The sequence below is a fragment of the Trematomus bernacchii genome, unplaced genomic scaffold (assembly GCF_902827165.1).
Source record: "Trematomus bernacchii unplaced genomic scaffold, fTreBer1.1, whole genome shotgun sequence".
Taxonomy (NCBI): domain Eukaryota; kingdom Metazoa; phylum Chordata; class Actinopteri; order Perciformes; family Nototheniidae; genus Trematomus; species Trematomus bernacchii.
Genome location: NW_022987686.1, coordinates 980867 through 998948, shown reverse-complemented (window position 1 = coordinate 998948; position 18082 = coordinate 980867). Strand labels below are relative to the sequence as shown.

The window sequence follows — 18082 nt, the reverse complement described above, 5'->3', positions numbered from 1 at the left end:
GCAAGCTGTGATGTACTTTGTGTGTCCAAAATATCCAGTATTTTCATGTAGTATCATTAGGTAGTAGGGTAAACGGTGCAGAAAGGCTTTAAAGCTAGTAGTTTGCTAGATTTCAGACTCTCCGGTAGTCCCTGGCAGCGCGCCGGACATTTAAACACATCTTCATACAGGCCGAACGGTGGTACTAACGCTTCTGTATCAAGTCACCTAAAGCCATTGGCCATTTTTCCCATTGACTGACATTTGGAAAGAGACGTTTGTAAATCAATGCTTCAGTTTTTTGTGTTTTTACACCAACTCCCCGGTACGAACACTTTAATTGCCCTTATTTAAATCATTAGCGCTAAAAGCTGAATCCAGCTATTGTCCTTCTCCATTCATTAGACCGACCCAAGACAGGATTGGAGGCGGGGCTTAAGGACAATTAAAGTGCCCAGTTGGCAATCTTAAGAACAAAATGGGTAGTTTAGTTATTGAAAGTTAGGCTGTATCCAGTATAACAAAAAAATATATATCCATGGTGTTCCTTCCCTTCAAAGGTCAGCTTGTAAGCACATATACTACATATATATATATATAACTAGACAGCGAGAGAGGAGATAGAGAGAGAGATAGATATGAATATGAGAGAGAGATAGAGAGAGATATATAGATATATATATTAGATATATATAGATATATATATATATAGATATATATATATATATAGATATATATATATATATATATATATATATATATATATATATATATATATATATATATATATATATATATATATATATATATATATATACACAGCATATAGTATTAGCTGTGTGTCATTTCTCCTGCTTCTAAGCTAGAAGAGCTTGTCCTAAACTTGACATTATATATTCACTTGATTACAGTGTTGCATATTTATTAAGTTGTTTTAAATTGTCTTCCCTAATAGTGTATTAAATCTTTACATCTTTTAAAAGCAGGCCCTTTTTAGAGATGCTATGATTCTTCATGACAGCAAATGCTTGTTTACTAGTGCTTCCTTTCCTCCCTCTCCATGAAGTGATCGCTGAGGGAATTGAGAGTTTAAACCTTGCCATCGCTGCAGTTAGAGCCTCGGTGTGCGGCGTCCAGGGCCCCGGAGCCTCGGATAATGAACACCTCAGGGCTTTTCACTTGAACCATTAACACTCGGAGTGAGCACCTTGGAAACTTCCACAACAGCCTGAGTGACAGAGAGAGTCCTGCTGCTCCGGCTGAGTGAGGCTCCTCGCTGCAGGAGAGGCTGTTCCTGTCCGTCTCCGTGTCCATGTCAGAGCCGGAGGAGGAACACAGCCCCAACGACACCAAAATTAGACCCTTCTTTGGACATTTATCTATTCATCTCACCCACTCTCTTCTATCTTCATCCCTCTTGCTCTCTGCTCGTCACGATAATTGCTCTCCATGGGTCTCACAATTACAGTCTTCCTCTCTTAGGCCTGAAACTTGGTTCTCTATCTGGTTGTTTTTGAATGATTTTCACAAGGTGTTTTAGGACATAAGGTGTTTTGAACACTCATTTGTCAAATAGCCTTTGCAAATTGCCCGTTTAAACTTGCAAAAATGTCCCTTTCATATATTTTCAAACACTTTTTAGAGTGTGTTGTTTCTTCTTCTGGTTCTGAATGCACCAAAGTGTGTGTGTGAGTGTGTGTGAGAGTGTGATTGTCTTGTGAAATGAGGAAAGAATATTTCCATATATCAATGGAGTGTGATGACAACAGGATCTGCTGCAGAGTTCCTGTTTAATCAAACCAGTGACTCATCAATTTACAAAACAACAGAGCCGAGCTTGGCATGTGCGTCACCAGATTACTTTGATCCTTCTCAAGGATTCACATAAAGGTAGATCAGATATAAATAGATAAGCAGCTGGGGAGTTATTTTGGCACTTATACAAAGGTTTGAATATAACTGGTGGGATAAGCATTGAATTCAACATATGTGATGAATCAACAAATATACCAAGGTCAAATTAAACCACACTTCAGTTTGGTTTGTGACTTCTTCTTCTTCTTCTTCTTCTTCTTCTTCTTCTTCTTCTTCTTCTTCTTCTTCTTCTTCTTCTTCTTCTTCTTCAAAAAAGAGGAAAATATGCATCTAAAACATGTGACCACCACAGAAACTAATTTTTGTTATTTAGGTGCAGGATTTCATTTCATTGTCATTTTTGCAGTTGTTTTTCTAAGGGTTAGAAAATGGTATCCACCAGTAGGGCTGCTCGATTCATAATCTCGATTATTTGGGTCAATAATTGTTATCACAATTATTAAAAACGATTATCCATTTACTTTGAAAACATCCATTTATTTAAAAAGTTTTTGAAGAGTATGTTTTTGACAGTTGATTACCCTGAACTTTAAGTATAATTCAACTGAAAAACCAATTAAAAAAATTAATTAAAAAATTAAATAAATAATCGTTTTATTTCGGTTATGTTGTTTTCATAATCGTTGCAAGCCAAAATCGTAATTGCGATTAAACGATTAATTGAGCAGCCCTATCCACCAGTGAGGAAGCATTTGATCTTTCAGCATGTTTGAAATTATTAAAATCATGACTAAATTACACGATTGATCCTTATATGAAAGACAGAAATTAAAAGCTCCAAATCCATGTTGTTCTGCAACTTGTCCAAATTAAAAGTTTTTTTTTATTAGTATGTATGCATGGGGGAATTGAGTTCGATGAGCCTGTAATTATATAAAAAGGTGTCCACCCATGCATGCGTTTAAGCTAGCATATCCCATGAAAAAACCTCAACAAAAGGGTGTGTTTTTCTCTCAATGCTTTCTGTCTTTTCTATTTTTTTCAGAAGGCCAGCACACTAACAACTCAGCTAAGTGCAAGAAGTCCAAGAACATCCAATCTAGGACACAAAGCCTTTTGTATTTTGGGTATTTCAATGAAAAGCTCTGGCCCTCAGACCTTCATCATGGCAAATGTTTGACCAAGTGGAATCTCAGGGCTGTTAATGAGCACACAAACAGACCACACCTGTGCTGGATTACAGAAGCACACATGGGAAATGTGGTCCACGATTGTAGCTCCTGAAGGTATTACAACAAAAAATACATCAGTACAGAAAGAAGAAAACATATCAGAAGTCCTGCTCAGTGTTTTTGAACCTTGGGAACAACCCTGTGAACAACATTTCCCATGTAGCCTTGCATGAACACGCACAGGTGTGCTCTGTTTGGTGTCGTTAGCCTTGATGAACGTCTGAACACGGACACCTGGGCTTTTCTGATTGAACACCTGGTATTCGGACAAGGTTTCGGAGTCTTACTTATTAAATATTTGATGTTTTATTGTCCAAAAAACTAATAAAAACACATATATGAGCCATACTGTTAAGTATTTGCCTACGTTGAACACATCCATTGTAGTTTAATTTGATTCACTTCCACATACAGCCTGCCTTACATTGACCTATTACATTTAACAGTTCCGAACAAATTGACTATTTACTAATATTTTATCCTCTTTTGTTAGAACCTACAGCGTCCAGCTTTTATAGAATATTTCCAACCCTTTTTTAAATTGATATCTGAATAAAAATATAATTTACAACTATATGTACAGGCATGAATAAGCAAAGATGTGGACTATTTTATGGCATTTACAGTTAGAATATTGACTTGTAAGCAGGATATATGTCATGGCCATTTCTACTGATCATAATTCCATTGTTGAGGTATACTAAAATAGATTTATATTGTGCAATTTTTCAAACTCACATTGGTTTCTCATACAGCATCTCTGTAAAGTATGTGTATTCACCGGTATTCACTCTCTGTCCTAAACGGCTTGTTGGAGCTCCTGCCCCCCCCCCCTCGTGAGCCCAGTGTGCTCTGATTGGTCGTTGAGAGGCTCGTTGCTGTGATCTGCTGCGAGGAGCGGACAGGCTTCCGGGTCGGCGATACAGCGAGGACAAGCAAAACTCATCCTGAGCACACACAAACACTCACAGCCGAAGTAAAAACAATAAGTGTGGCTTGATATTGAGTAAGAAAAAGGTTTATAACGCTGTGAGAATGGGTCTGCGGAGAGTATTTCTCCACGATCCCAATGTAGCAGCCCGAAAAACGTTTACCCATTTAAACAGTCATGGTAGATACCTTGTTTGATTTAAACATCATAAATACACAAACAACAATGAATACTTACAGGTTGTGTACCCGAATCTCCCGCTGGTCCAAACAAAGTAGGAACAGCATCGTTCTTCAGTGCCCTACGCTGTACATATCCGGCATGAATCGCTGAAAGGTTTGGGAAGCTTTGTTACGTGAAATGCTGGCAGATGGTGTGGCCTCTGGGTATTCACACGTCACAGTACCCAGGAAGTAAACAATGGAAAATGAGAAATCTCCAACGAGGCGTTTTGGGGCAGCATAGACTGTGTTAGAGTTTTACTCGCTACAGGGTGTACTTTGAGGGTTTGTGACTCTGCAGACCGTTTACATGCAGAAAAACCTTCATAACACACAAGGGGACGGGTAATAACCGGAAAAGCATGACATGGGACCTTTAATGTTTTGCTTTGGTCTTTTCACAGGATGAATCTATAGCAAAATATATAATATTACCAATATTCCTGTACGAAAGCAGGAAATGGAGTCCTCCTTTCTATCTGGTTTTCCATTATTAAGTGACCTCTCAGTATCTGTCACTGCTGCTGTCATCCCAGTGACTCTCGGTCATCAATCCCCCTCACCCCGACTCCAGATAACAGCACAAAAGTTATTTTACAACAAGCTAATTTGTGGCACAACCTGCTGCGTGTTGAACGTGCACGGAGGCAAATAAAGAGCACTTGTGTGTCAGATTCCTCCGTGTTGTTTTATGAGGTCCATTAGGCAGCCGGCTGTAGAGTCCCCAAGGTGTGTGTGCACTCAGTTAACATGTTTGTTTTTCTCAAGGCTTTGTTGGAGTTAATGATGTCACGCTTAATTGTGGCACACACACACACTTCATCGTCTCAGAGGAATGGGTAGGACTGTATTTAATGAAGAAATATCCACCTTAAACAGGATTATGCTACTGATTCTTACTCTCTTAGACACATGAATCAGTGTGGTTATTAAACTGTACCTTTCCCCAAAAGAAAACTAAGTAGTCCACACTGTTTTTGAGAATTAGCTAATGTTTTCGCATTGGTTAAATATTAAAAATGTCTCCCAAGAAAGTGCATTTGATTCAGTGGTGAATGCTTAAATGACCTAGCCTAAAGAAAACACTAGTAGAGAATATCATTAGCTTAATATAGTAACATTTGTATAGCACTATCAATACAAAGTTACAAAGTGGCTCGCAGAAAAAGGTGAAATCATTAACAATGTCAAACCAAAAACAATAAAACCATAAATAAAAAGACCGGAATAAAGCAATCAATCGACTGTGAAAAAAACTTTGTATGAAATCTGTTTTGAGGCGTTATTTTAAAAAAGGTATTGCGTTTATTGTCCTAGTTTGTTCACACCAGACACAAAGCAATTTGTTCTCGAGCGAGTTTGACCACGCCCTTTTTTATGTTAGCATTAGCACTTATGCGTCACTCAAACAAAATAATTCCCTTGCTTGACTTTCTTTTCATCTCTTTTTGCTCAAAATACAAAGAAATGGCAAATTACACAAATGTCATATTATTTTCAAATTGGAAGAACGAAGTACTAAAACTTAAGCTACGTTTGCTTATGTCGAGAAGCTAGCAAGGGTGTGGTAAAAGTATCAAACATAAAAAAACAAGCCTAGTTTGGCCAGCCTATTCCTATTAAAGTAGCTAACAACACTAGCTCCTATTTCTGATACTTCTAGCAAGGAAGTTGCCAAGTAGCTACGCTAACAGCCCGTCCAAGGCTACGCTAACAGCCCGTCCAAGGCTACGCTAACAGCCCGTCCCATCAGGCCTCCCTTCACCAAAACCACACCCCCAAATTGATCAATTCGAACAGAGTTATCATAATTATGTGACAGCCTCAGATACTGCAGGTTTTTCTTTTTGTTGTCCTGAAGGAGAACTTCCACAAATATATATTAAAAAAAAAAAGAATATGACCCAGTAGTTACTTTTAGCCTATTGTACCGATTTTCTCTTCCGGGTTACCCTTTCCTTTACTTGACAGAAGCTCCACTATCACTGAAAACTCTACTCAGATTAGTGCATTGTGGCTTTTGGGAATTGTATTTTTCCCATTATAGAGGGAGCAAAAATAATCAAGGGTTTAAATCTTAACTAGCTAACTGTGCTCTTAATACCAGACCAACTAACTCCTGCTGTAACTGTGGTTAAGATATATTGTGTAAGCCGTTTTCCCTGGTGTAGACCATGTGATCAGAATGGAATAACACTGTTTGAGTTTAGGAAAGGTGGGCAGTGAGCCATTTGAGAAGGTCACTGCGTCTACAGGTCCTGTTGTAGTTCGAAAGGTGTTAAACATTGACTAGACTTCCTCCCTCTGGACCCAAATATTTCCCTTAAAAAAGAAAAAAAACTCTCCTCTGAGCCAGAGCTCCATCCTCCTGGCCGATATCCAGCGGCAAAGATAAGATGTAGGGCACTTAGCCTGGCATCGGCATGGGAACTGTCGCCTGGAGGCCTGAATAATTCACAGCCTCAGATAGATGTACTGCTTATGGAGTCATGCAAAAAGGACCGTACAGAGCTTTGTTATAATCTATGCCATTTCTTATGTGCATAGCTAATTTCCTCGTGGAATTCTTGTAGTCGCTCTAATGTAGTGTGAGAAACCTTTCATAGCACAGAGCAAGTAAACACGCAACTGGAACTGGAGTCAATATTTGCACCAGGTTATTTGTGCTGCCTATTCATGTCGTGCACTGTCAAGCGCCTCTGTTGGACAGGTTTAACACCCCAAAGCTATCCTGTGTGTGTGTGTGTGTAAAAGGCAGGTTTGCTTTGAGACTAAAGATATGGGTGGGGTCCATCACCTTGTGTGCTATCAGGGTTTATTTCCCACCGTATGTAAATGTTTCTTCCTCGCGTTCAACACTTCCCACCAGCAAGAAACCGCGTGTCACTCTTTTTTTAACACGTCACCCGAAATTAACCGATTTGTATCTTTTCTTGGACCGATCTATTGTCTCTTTAAGGTCAGAGACTTCCTGCTTGACTGATCTTGATAAGACTGAGAAGGTCAAGAAGAGACGAAAGTGTCAAGGATTGTTAATGCTGGAAACACCTCTCCGTCTCCGTCTCATCTCTATTACCTGAGAATAATATGATAGAGAGCCTGAGGTCGTCGGACTACCTACTCCAGATGAATAAGACAAATCATCTTTTTATTACGGCGGGGAAAAAGAAGGAGGGTGCAGAGATGAGGGAAGGAAATGAGAAAGAATAGAATATGAAGATGGATGGTTCGCTCAGGAGAGGGGGGGCTAGTGGTCAACAATAAAGAGACTTATTCCTTCATTGATATGTATTAGTCGTCTTTATTTTCTTCCTTATACAAAGATAAAAACACAGCAAACTGTCCCAAAATATGAATAACAACATGTATAAATATTTTTTTTTAAATGAGACACAATGAAATGACAATATGAAAGCATTCCTAAAATTATACTTTTTGATCATCTGTGAAAATTATATTGTTGGGTCCAAAAGGGCTTCTCTATTAATGTCATATCGTACTTCCATAAAGAACTCGTGTTTTAAAAAAGATTGATAAAACAGAAAGGCCGAGATTTACTGAACTTTGGTATCTTTTGTGGATTTAGTTTGCAAAAGACTTAATCCTACATTTACCATAATGCAGAAACTATTCCTGGTATTGTCGAGACCAAATCCAAGCTAAAAAAAAGTGCTGGACTTCCTCAGGGGGACATGCTCAATGTATGCTGTAAACAGGCACTCAGTCGCTAACACGTTAGCATAGACAACTTTATGAGCTGATAAAGAACACATAAATAAAAAAAACAATGGAGGTGGGTTTAAATCTTGAGTAATAGCTCTCTGACACATTCAAAAAATTACAAATGGAAAATCGAAACTGACCTGCCTGAGTATACAGACTTTAGGTTTTTTGGTAACGTAAACACACGCTGTCCCTTTAAGAAAAAAACACCAAGAAGGCAGCCATGTTGGATAAAGCTAATTTGTTGTTCAACACAGAATACTGCACTCTCTTCTTTAGTAGTAGAGTGTGTCACTACCCGATCTGTCCCCCTGCCCGATCTGTACTGCGCATGTGCGAGATGGTCCGCCATATTTGACAACTACATACGGCAACTCTAATAGGACACCTTACACAGTGGCTTTTGGCAAAGCAGAAAAAGAACCGAGAAAGATGAGTTATTGTTATTACAACGTGACTTCACTATTATTTAACAACTCTTTTTATTGGGTTCTTTTATTTGGGGTTAAATACATTGTCAGAATAATTGAGACATGGATTTAACTTCTGTTAGACAGCTATATGCCATACATTTTTGCATACATGCACAGTAAATGTTTATTCAGTATGATAGCTGTCTAACAGAAGTTAAATCCATGTCTCACTTATTCTGACAATGTATTTAACCCCAAATAAAAGAACCCAATAAAAAGAGTTCTTAAATAATAGTGAAGTCACGTTGTAATAACAATAACTCATCTCTCTCGGTTCTTTTTCTACTTTGCCAAAAGCCACTGTGTCAAGTGTCCTATTAGAGTTGCCGTATGTAGTTGTCAAATATGGCGGACCATCTCGCACATGCGCACTGCAGATAGGGCAGGGCTGCAGATCGGGTAGTGACAGCATGGAAGATAAGGCACGTCATGTTCACACCCGCTGCTAATCTACAGGCTACTTCCTGTTCCTGTGATGCTATCAGAGGTCGCTCCTACTTCCTGTTTGAGAATGGCGACCCGTAGTTAGGTCTTGGAATGGCTGTATCTGTTTTTTTGGGCTTATCCGTTATTTTCCTCCACTTACAACAACATAAGAACACACATGATCGGCGTATTGAGTCACCTTAGTTCATCGGGTTCATTCAGGGTCCCTTGACATTAAGCAGCCGCCCTGCTTAGACGCTCTTGCGCAAGGCACTATTTTGAAATCTTTTTTAAGAGGAAAGTGTATCACACATAGACACACCTTACCCCCTTTTCTCCTTGTAAAATGGGGCCACTCTTGCCACTGTGTCCACCATCAGCAGCTCTTTTGCCCCCCATGGAGCAGGAATGTGGGGGGGGGGACTCCCTGGTCCACTTGCCCCCCCCCCCAGCGCTGATGATTTATTGTTCTTTTTTAGGGTTTGGACCTGATGTTCTTCCTCCCCTGGATCCTGCTATCGGTTCTCTTTGTCCACGTCGTCCTTCTCCTCCTGTAGACGGTAATACGAGGGGGTTTAATACGGATAATAATCATGAATAATCTTCAGATTAGGCGTGTTCTGCCATCAGGTTTGTTTACTTTCTTGGGCTGAAGGCCGTTTTTCTTTCTCCCACAGTCAATACGGGAAAGCTAAGAGTCAATATGTGAGCTGAGAGCATGGAACGAGACAAACACGGATGTTAATGTGTTTTAAAGCTGTGATTGGATTCTTTGCATTTGTACCATCGATAGAACATGAGTGTTATGTTTCTCCAACTCAAGGTTGCCGAGTTCCTGTCTTGCTAAAAGGACTTGCTGAACAACAAAGCTTTGTGTTTTCTCCTAGATGTTTTGTTGTCCAAATTGTTCGAGCTGTTCTCATTTATGGAGTTTTGTTAAACATGTCATTTGAATATATTTGTCGAAGCCATGTTACAAAACTCATAAAATAAAGAAAGCGTCTAAATATGGTTTGAGAAAAAAAGACTTTCCTACGTTAACCAACTGTAGATATGTTTTATGTTTCCTTTCACAATAAAAGCCTAGCATGCTTTCACATTGTAACGGAGGTGATCTCTGGGGCCGTAGATCTCAGTCTCCGTTACGTAGGATATAGCTTCATTATTGGCGAAGCATATTAATTTGTTCCACGCTAAAACATTGCACAGGAAGCATGTGATTATATGTCATTTATGCATCTATTTGTCACGATCTGTCTGTTTTAGTTTGTCTGTCTGTTTCCTGTTTTAGTTTGAAAAGTGTTCCCCCTCCCGTCTTGTCTGTTGCTGGTGATTGCGTTCACCTGGGGCCCTGTGTTTTCTCCTCCCTCCCCACCTGTGTCTTGTTGGTTTGATTAGTCCTGTGTGTGTGTGTGTGTGTGTGAGAGAGTGTGAGTGTGAGTGTGAGTGTGAGTGTGTGTGTGTGTGTGTGTGTGTGTGTGTGTGTGTGAGAGAGAGATCCTTGTTGCTGGTGACTGTGTTCACATGAGACAGTAATATTGAGGCTGTGTCATGTACCACAAGGAGTAATAAATGCCCACACCGGGTTGTATTTGGACGTTCTGCCTCTGCCTCCTTGCTTGGTCGGGCCGCTCAATGGTCAGCTTCACAAGCATCATAGCATTCTCTACTGTATTTGATATAGTGTTATCTATAAAATAAGGTCATTAACCTCCAGCCAAAACTGTTTGTGTGAACATTAAACGTGATGAATATAAGTAAAGCACATCTGATGACTAATACTGAGGATATGTAAGCAATGAGAGCCTCATCTGTTTTTCAGTTTGGAGTGTTTAAAAGAACCTGAAAAGAAATCCTCCACAAGGACATTTTCATTGTTGTTCGATATCTGCGTCAACAGGAAGACACAACTCTTCGTCACGCTCTTATAAACGCTTTATAGTCACTGAGGGAAATTAAGCAAAGCTGTTCATGATCACCTTGAGAAGTTCCTGTGATGTAAAGTGCAAACAGAGAGGCTTATTATTTATGCGGTTTGATTTTACGTTACTCTTTAAAATGCTCTCTTTCTGATTTTAGGAGCCCATACAATACTAATATTAATCGATTGGTAGGCCAACAGAAAAGGACATTTTATTGATAATTGATTCATGTTTTTCATTTTTCAGGTAAATAAAATAATAATTTCCTTAAAATGTGAGGATTTGCTGCATTTCTTTTTCTTCAATGATAGTAAACTGAATGTTGGAGAGTTTTGTGTGAGAAAAACACATTTAAGGAATTCACATTGAGCTGTAGTATATTTCATAAAAGGCACTTTTCCGTAGTTTTTGGCATTTTATGGACTATTTAAATCAGCTGATTAAAAGATAATTGAGAAAGCATTTAGTTGCAGCTCTGACCCATTTAAACTATATTTCAAAAAGTTGTTTATGTGACGATTTATCCCAGAATGTCACCAAGAGCTTCTCACATCACCAAGAGAGCACAGAGAAGCGATGTACAGGAATAACTCTGCCTACATGAGCAACACTGGTGTAGAGCTCCATGGGAGAGAGAGAGAGAGAGCGGGTTGGGGAAGTTTCCCGGAACACACACCTGCTGGGACTCGGAGGTGGTCCGGCTCCTAGGCTCCGCCTCCGTTGGAGACGCAGGAAGGCTCCCGTTGGAGTCCGTGCTCAGCAGCGTCCGTCTCTCCCGGGGCGGCTTTTCACACTTCGTCACCCGGAACCTGAGAGGAGACAGGAAGGGGAAAAGGTTTTGAATGGTTTTTTTGACGTTTGGGGAAATGAGAAGTACGTTCTGCAGAGTTAGCTCATTAAGACGAACTCCTGGGAACCGCTGGAACAAATGTACAAAGACACATTTTTTCTAGGTCAAAATAAAATAAAACCTCTTTTTGCTAGTTGTTTTCTTTCATAGTGGGGTGGGGGGGGGGGTATATTTGATCTGCTTTTTGGCCGTCTGGTTGAAATGTGCACTGTTGCATCTACTGTATGTATCTGACTGCTAAATTAAATTCTGTATGATTTTTCTTTATAATGAAAACTGTCAAAAAAAAGAGTGTTAAAACAAATATATAACCTAGATGAAGTTGATTTGTTGTATATTCATAAAAGTAAATATAAATAACAAACAGAAAAAGGTCCTTTAATGGATAAACTCAGCGGGGATCGGCTATTCTCATTTGTGCCACAGCTGGTTTCCACACTTTTGCTAATAATACACACACAATTACACTCGCTGTGACCTCCGCTCTACTCCTCTTTCATCCTCCCACCCACTCAAAGGCACCTGTGCACACACACACACACACACACACACACACTCACACACACAAGCTTTAATTAAATCTGCAAATGAATATTCGTATCCAGGTCATGCTGACCCTGTGCGTACGCTGCCATTCATCTCGGAGTGTAAATGAAAAGCAAACCGCTCTGCATCCCGATCCATCGCAGCGGGAGGAGACTTTCCCGGTTCACTGGTGGACTCACAAATGTTCCTTTAAATTTGAATAAATCTGAGACACAGTTTGATAACTGTATAATATCACTATATGGCATAAGTATTGTATTTTCCTAAGTTTTAAAGGTGGCATGACGGTAAAGAGATGTACATTTGTATTGTTTCTTTACCCTCCAAGTCATTATATCCACATTACTGATGATTCTTTATGATTTTACTGTGTACATATTTTATATAAAAGAGATTTGAACAAAGAAAATATTGTAAGATTTGATTTTCTACATCTCATATCCATATTATATTGTAGTTTTTATTGTTAGAGGCCAAGTCCATGCCTCCCGTTTCTTTCGGTTTACTGTTATATCCCTTCTGCTGAATGAAGTCACTGCTAATGCAAACATCTTGGCAAACAACAACAACTGGCGAAACAGGCTTTTCTTTTGAAAATAAGGTAAAAAAGTAGGTACGTTTCAAATCTGTCAACAACAAGATGCTCCACTCTCACCTGACGCACATCACACACATTTATTTTCTGCTATCAGTCTGTTTTGGGAGAAATGTCCTATTGGCCTTGTTGCCATGGTGCAGCTCCACAACACAGGTTAACCACTGAGGCTTCTCCAAAAAAAAAACATAACCCAGGCTGAACCTGCCGCATCTATTTTCCCAGGGTTCCTCCTGACTGTCCACATGTTCCAGGTGGCTGGTCTGGGGTCAAAGTGCACAGGAATGTTAGTTGGTGTAATTAAGTGTGGACTTTTAAGGTTTAATGTTTGATGGCTAGTGTGTGAACTAAAACTGTGTTCATGTGTATCTATTCAGTAAAGCATTTTCTTTTAATAATTGAATACATGTAAAATAATCAATTTCTTCCAAAAAGGAAAAACCAAAGAATACAAAAATAAGTTAATGAAAAATAGTTGTCAACACATATGAATGCATCCCCACTCACACTAGCATGTACTTGCAAAACAACCCCACCTTCCGCAGAAATTCATCGTAACTCATCTAAAAGCAGCAAAACAACGCCCCCCCCCCCCCCCCTCTTCTACTTCCTGCCTCTCTGCCCCAGACACACACACACCTGCCCACCTGCCCACAGCGAGCACCGTGACCTCTCCTGATTGGCTGCGCCGCTGCTGCTCCGGCCTCCTCGCCGACAGCCTCCTCATCAGCGGCCACTTCTTCTGGCTGCAGCGGTTGCAGATGTTCTTGTGGCCCCCGAGGCCCCCGATGGTGTGCAGGTGGCTGCAGGTGTGCTTGGGGGCTCCTGGGGGGGCACCCGGGGATATGGGGGTCAGCGGGGGGGTGCCGGGAGAGGTTGGGGTGAGCGGAGGACTGGAAAACAGAGAATTTAGAAATTAAGAGAGAGGGTTTAAGGGTGATTTAACTACAGTAATGACCCAATTATTATGATAAATGATACATTACAGTACACAGTTGCACTTTAATTATGACGTGTGTAATCAAGATGATGCTGATTGGAAGCGGCACAGAATAAAACATAATTTAAATCAGTCCCAGAGCAGTTATTATGCAACAAAAGGGGAAAACAAGACATATTTAATAGGTCAGCAGATTGTTTAAGCACCATGCAACATATTAAGATGTAAAAAAAAGAAAATTAGGAGGGGGGGGTTCCAGTCAAAAGTGAGACCTTGCCCAGACGAACATCTGACCTACATTCAGTGCTACGTTTCCGTTTACAGGAATGAATTGTAGTGCGTCCTTTATGACACATTCATATCTTATGTCTTCAAACAAACACTGACCAGTCTTTGAGAATGATTTAAAAAGCAATAATGGAGTTTCTCTGTGACACGCTTCTCTCCACTTTCAGTGTTTATCTAGACGTGTGCGCACAAAGACTAATAAAAGGCGGATTAGGTGTTCGTTTGATCTCCACCCATCGTCTTCTTTGGTGAGAGGAACACGGTGTGCATGCTTCATCATGACCCTGGAGAGAAGCATTGTTTACACACAAAAGGGGAATACACAGTGTTTTCAGAACGTGTGTCGAGGGACGAAGGGAAAAATGAGTCACGTCTCCTTAATAAGGCGCGAGAGAAATGTACTTTTAATGTAAGAAAAAAGAAAAATAGTGATACTAAGTGGTGTGAGAAGAACTTTTACTTCAGTCAAAATAGTGATAACACAAAGTAGAAAATGCTGTACTGCAATTGAAAGGCTTGCAATCAAATTATTATTTAAAGGGGACCTATCATGCTAAATGCACTTTTGCACGTCTTTTATACATGAATATGTGTCCCCGGTGTTCCAGGGAACTCACCAAGTGTCAGAAAACACAACCCTCTCTATTTTCCTCCATACCCAAATCTCTAAAAAAGGGGCTGCAACGGATCTGATAAAGACTGATCCAGATTTGAACACTGTCCTGACGTCAGGACGGTGGCGCTACGGCTATTGGGCCAACTCCACCAATCAGGAGGAAACAGACACGGCCATTGCCGTTCGAAAGCGCTGGAGACGCTGTAGTACATATGCCAGGCCAGTAGATGGTGCTGTTCTCACTGAATCAGCCCAGAGCTAGAAATGGTCAAATTGAGCGAAATGAGGCATGACTGAAATGCATGATCTGTTTGGTATTTTGAAAAAAAAAAAAGTATAAATATGACTTGTATAGGTATGGTCCTACACTATATTATTCAAATATAGCATGATAGGTCCACTTTAAGTAAAAGTGTCATGAAAATACAATTAAAGCAATAATTACTGTTTGAGAATCTCGTACTATTGATGCATTAATGTGTTTATCTCCTAAATGTGTATACAGTACATGGACATCAGAAAATGACACCCATGAGATCCATTACAAAACCATGGGATTTATTGTGTTGCTACATCTTTTTGGAGGCTTTTCACCACACAACGCCAGAAACTACTTCCTAATATCCCCCGTAAGGTCACGCACATGTTGCTGTGTTTGTGTTTGACAAATGAATGACGCTCAGCAATGCAAATGGGTGGGGCAAACTGGAGAGCGGGAAGTTTTGTTGCTATCTGAGCTTAAATCAACTCAATTTGGTTCCTGGTTCCTCCATTTTTATCTTAACGACATATAAGGTAAAGTAATTCCAGTAGTGGCATTTTGTGGAGTGTAGTCACAGTAGCTCCATTACATTCTTCATTAATAAGTACTTCAACCTAGCGTCGGTGTTTATTAGAATAATAATAATAATGTGAATTGCAATAACGTCAAACCCCACATGAGTTGCAAGTTCAATTAGAATATACACATGATAGAAAAGGAGAATAATATTTCGGTTTTTGCTTCTTCTCTAATCTTTTACTGATCTTTTTAAGGCGGCACAGGATTTTTTTACTCCATAAAACAAAACAAGGGTGAAATAAATCCAGAAATAAGAACTGTTAGATGGGAAAGCACAAGGAGACATCGATTTGCTTTAAAGGTGGGGAACCAGTGGTGTAAACAATGTGTGACATGAATGTGAGAAGCAAAAATGGATGAGAAAATATGTATGTACAAGGTGAGGGTTCCTGAGGTATGAATCATGAGGGGGATAAACGCAGGACAGAGTGGAGATCAGCTGACGGAGGGATGGCGAGGGGAGGTTAAGCACTGAATCTGGAGCGGCAGATAGCGAGGCTTGGACACACTACAGTCACTCTCCTTCCTCTTCTTTTCTGCCTGTCTGTCTCTCTCTCCCCCGTTAAGTGTCCCATAAATTACCCCCGCCGATACCCCCCTTATTCCAGCATCTCTAAGTGATCCTCTGGCACTCTGCCCAACCTGGCTTCGGAGGAAGAAGAGCAACAGGAAGAAGAAGAGGGACAGAGAGCGATACCTAAACCTGTGCAGTATTAAAACCTACCCGTAACGCGTCTCCTCTCTTTATCTCGTTCCATTCCTTCCACGACAGCGGGAAGATGACAGGAGGAGAGACAGAGAGAAGGAAGCATACTCCGCTAACTCGATTTACTAACACTCCTCCTCTGTCACGGGCCCCTACTCCTCCAATCTGTCCCGTCAGCCCGTCTCCCTCTCTCCTTATCTCAGCGCTGAGGAAAGTGTAGACGTCTAATCTGGGCTCGTACCGTCAGCTCCTGCTCTTATGAAGGGGGGGGGGGTTGTATCCAAATGGCTAGCAGGCGGCCTTTGATTATAGATGTGAATGTCAAAATTGGAGGGAAATCAATTCGGAGGCAAATAGATGTTATGCTGGTAAAGGATGCTGGGCTTTAGATTCCTTTTAGGGCTGGAGCCAACTGCTAAAACTTCGCTAATGCACGTTAGCTTACTTAGCTTTCGGTTCTCACGATGTGCATATCTAACGATGTCTAAATGCATTTTCATTTCATTTCAAATGTAATTCTCCATCAATTCATCTTCAAATATTAAAGGTCACCTATTATGCAAAATCCACTTGTTCATGTATTTTCTACATAAACATGTGTCCCCTCTGTGGAAAGAGATTCTGAACGTTTCAGGAAAAAGATTCGCTCTCTTTTTGTCCTGATCCATTTATATAAAAACCTGTGCAATGCATGATCTGTTTGGTATTTCGAGCCAAACACTTCAGAGACATGTTTTGTATATAACTGAGAACTAGGGTAGGCGGCTGTGGCTCAGTGGGTAGAGTGCTGGACTTCGAATCAGGGGGTAGCAAGTTCGAGTCCCACTGCAGTCAGCATGTCGTTGTGTCCCTGGGCAAGACACTTCACCCCAAATTGCTCCTGTGGGGATTGTCCACAGTATTGAGTATGTAAGTTGCTTTGGATAAAAGCGTCTAACAAATGACATGTAATGTAACGTAATGTAACTATAATATATTGATGAAAAAGAGCACAATAGGGGACCTTTAAGTTCATATTTTGTTCTCTAAAATATCCAAAAATTATTCAATGTTGCAGAGAAGACGTATCAAAAGTAAACTGCTTGTTTTGTCTGACCAACAGTCTTATTGCCAAAGATTTGTAATTAACAACATATTTTATTTTAGAAGCTGGAACCAAAATATATTTGGTCTTTTTTCATGATAAAGCCTCTAGTGTTAAGCTTTTGTACCCCTACACTTACTTTCCTAAGTTGAGTCAGAGTCTGGCCAAAAATTCAAAAAAGTAAACAACTGTGCTCTTTAATAATCCAAAAACACTGATATATGGGGCAGTTGCATGGGGGAAATACCCCAGCTGTTTGCTCTAAATCAAACCGTGCCAATCTGGAAAGGTATCAGAGAGAATGTGGCCTGATTGGCTATCGGTCACTTCCTGCTCCTGGCCACTCTCACTTTTCAGCACCAACAGACTAACAGAGAGGCTTATGGTGCCATCTGCTGGTGGAGATGGGTAACACTCAACAGTTAAAAAAAGAACACACTCACCCATCAGAGTCGATGCTGGTTTCATGAACCATGGCTTTCAGCGCCTCTGAGTTTGCTGAAGAGGAAAACATAGACACGGTTATTTACACAGTTAGAACAAAGGAGAGAGAGAGAGGGGGGGGGGGGGTAAAAACACTGTTGGGGATTAGTGCAGAAAACGCTCCAGTGACTTCAAAAGCAAAGCGCTTATTGAAAGATAGCAGATAAACTCTCGAACACAATTAAATTGCAAATTAAATAAGCACAATGATCTCAGAGGAATTTAACAGATCAGAAAAAACCTTTATCAAAGCAACAAAAAACTCTGAATATGCCTTAAAGTTTTCTGGTTAATGGTCAGTAATTCGGCCTAAGGAAATGTCCTTACAGTGCACATGAACTATAAGTCTAACCAACTTCAGGCGAAGCAGCATCAACTCAAATATGGATTTACATAATTTCCTCCCAGAGA

At 40.3% G+C, this 18082-nt stretch overlaps 1 protein-coding gene across 3 annotated transcripts in view; it reads right to left on the bottom strand.

The window, feature by feature from the left end:
- Positions 1-8710: 8710 nt before the first annotated feature.
- Positions 8711-18082, bottom strand: part of rell1 (RELT like 1) — a 29033-nt gene continuing 19661 nt past the window's right edge. For 2 of the 3 annotated variants that reach the window (XM_034136984.1, XM_034136985.1), the window contains 4 exons: positions 17632-17686; positions 13361-13606; positions 11399-11531; positions 8711-9351 (listed from right to left, as the gene is read on the bottom strand). In XM_034136984.1, coding sequence (XP_033992875.1) covers positions 9316-9351; positions 11399-11531; positions 13361-13606; positions 17632-17686 — 470 coding nt within the window. In that variant the 3' untranslated portion in view covers positions 8711-9315. Of the gene's footprint in view, positions 9352-11398; positions 11532-13352; positions 13607-17631; positions 17687-18082 lie in introns of all 3 variants that reach the window. The other variant, XR_004556511.1, reaches the window with a different exon arrangement.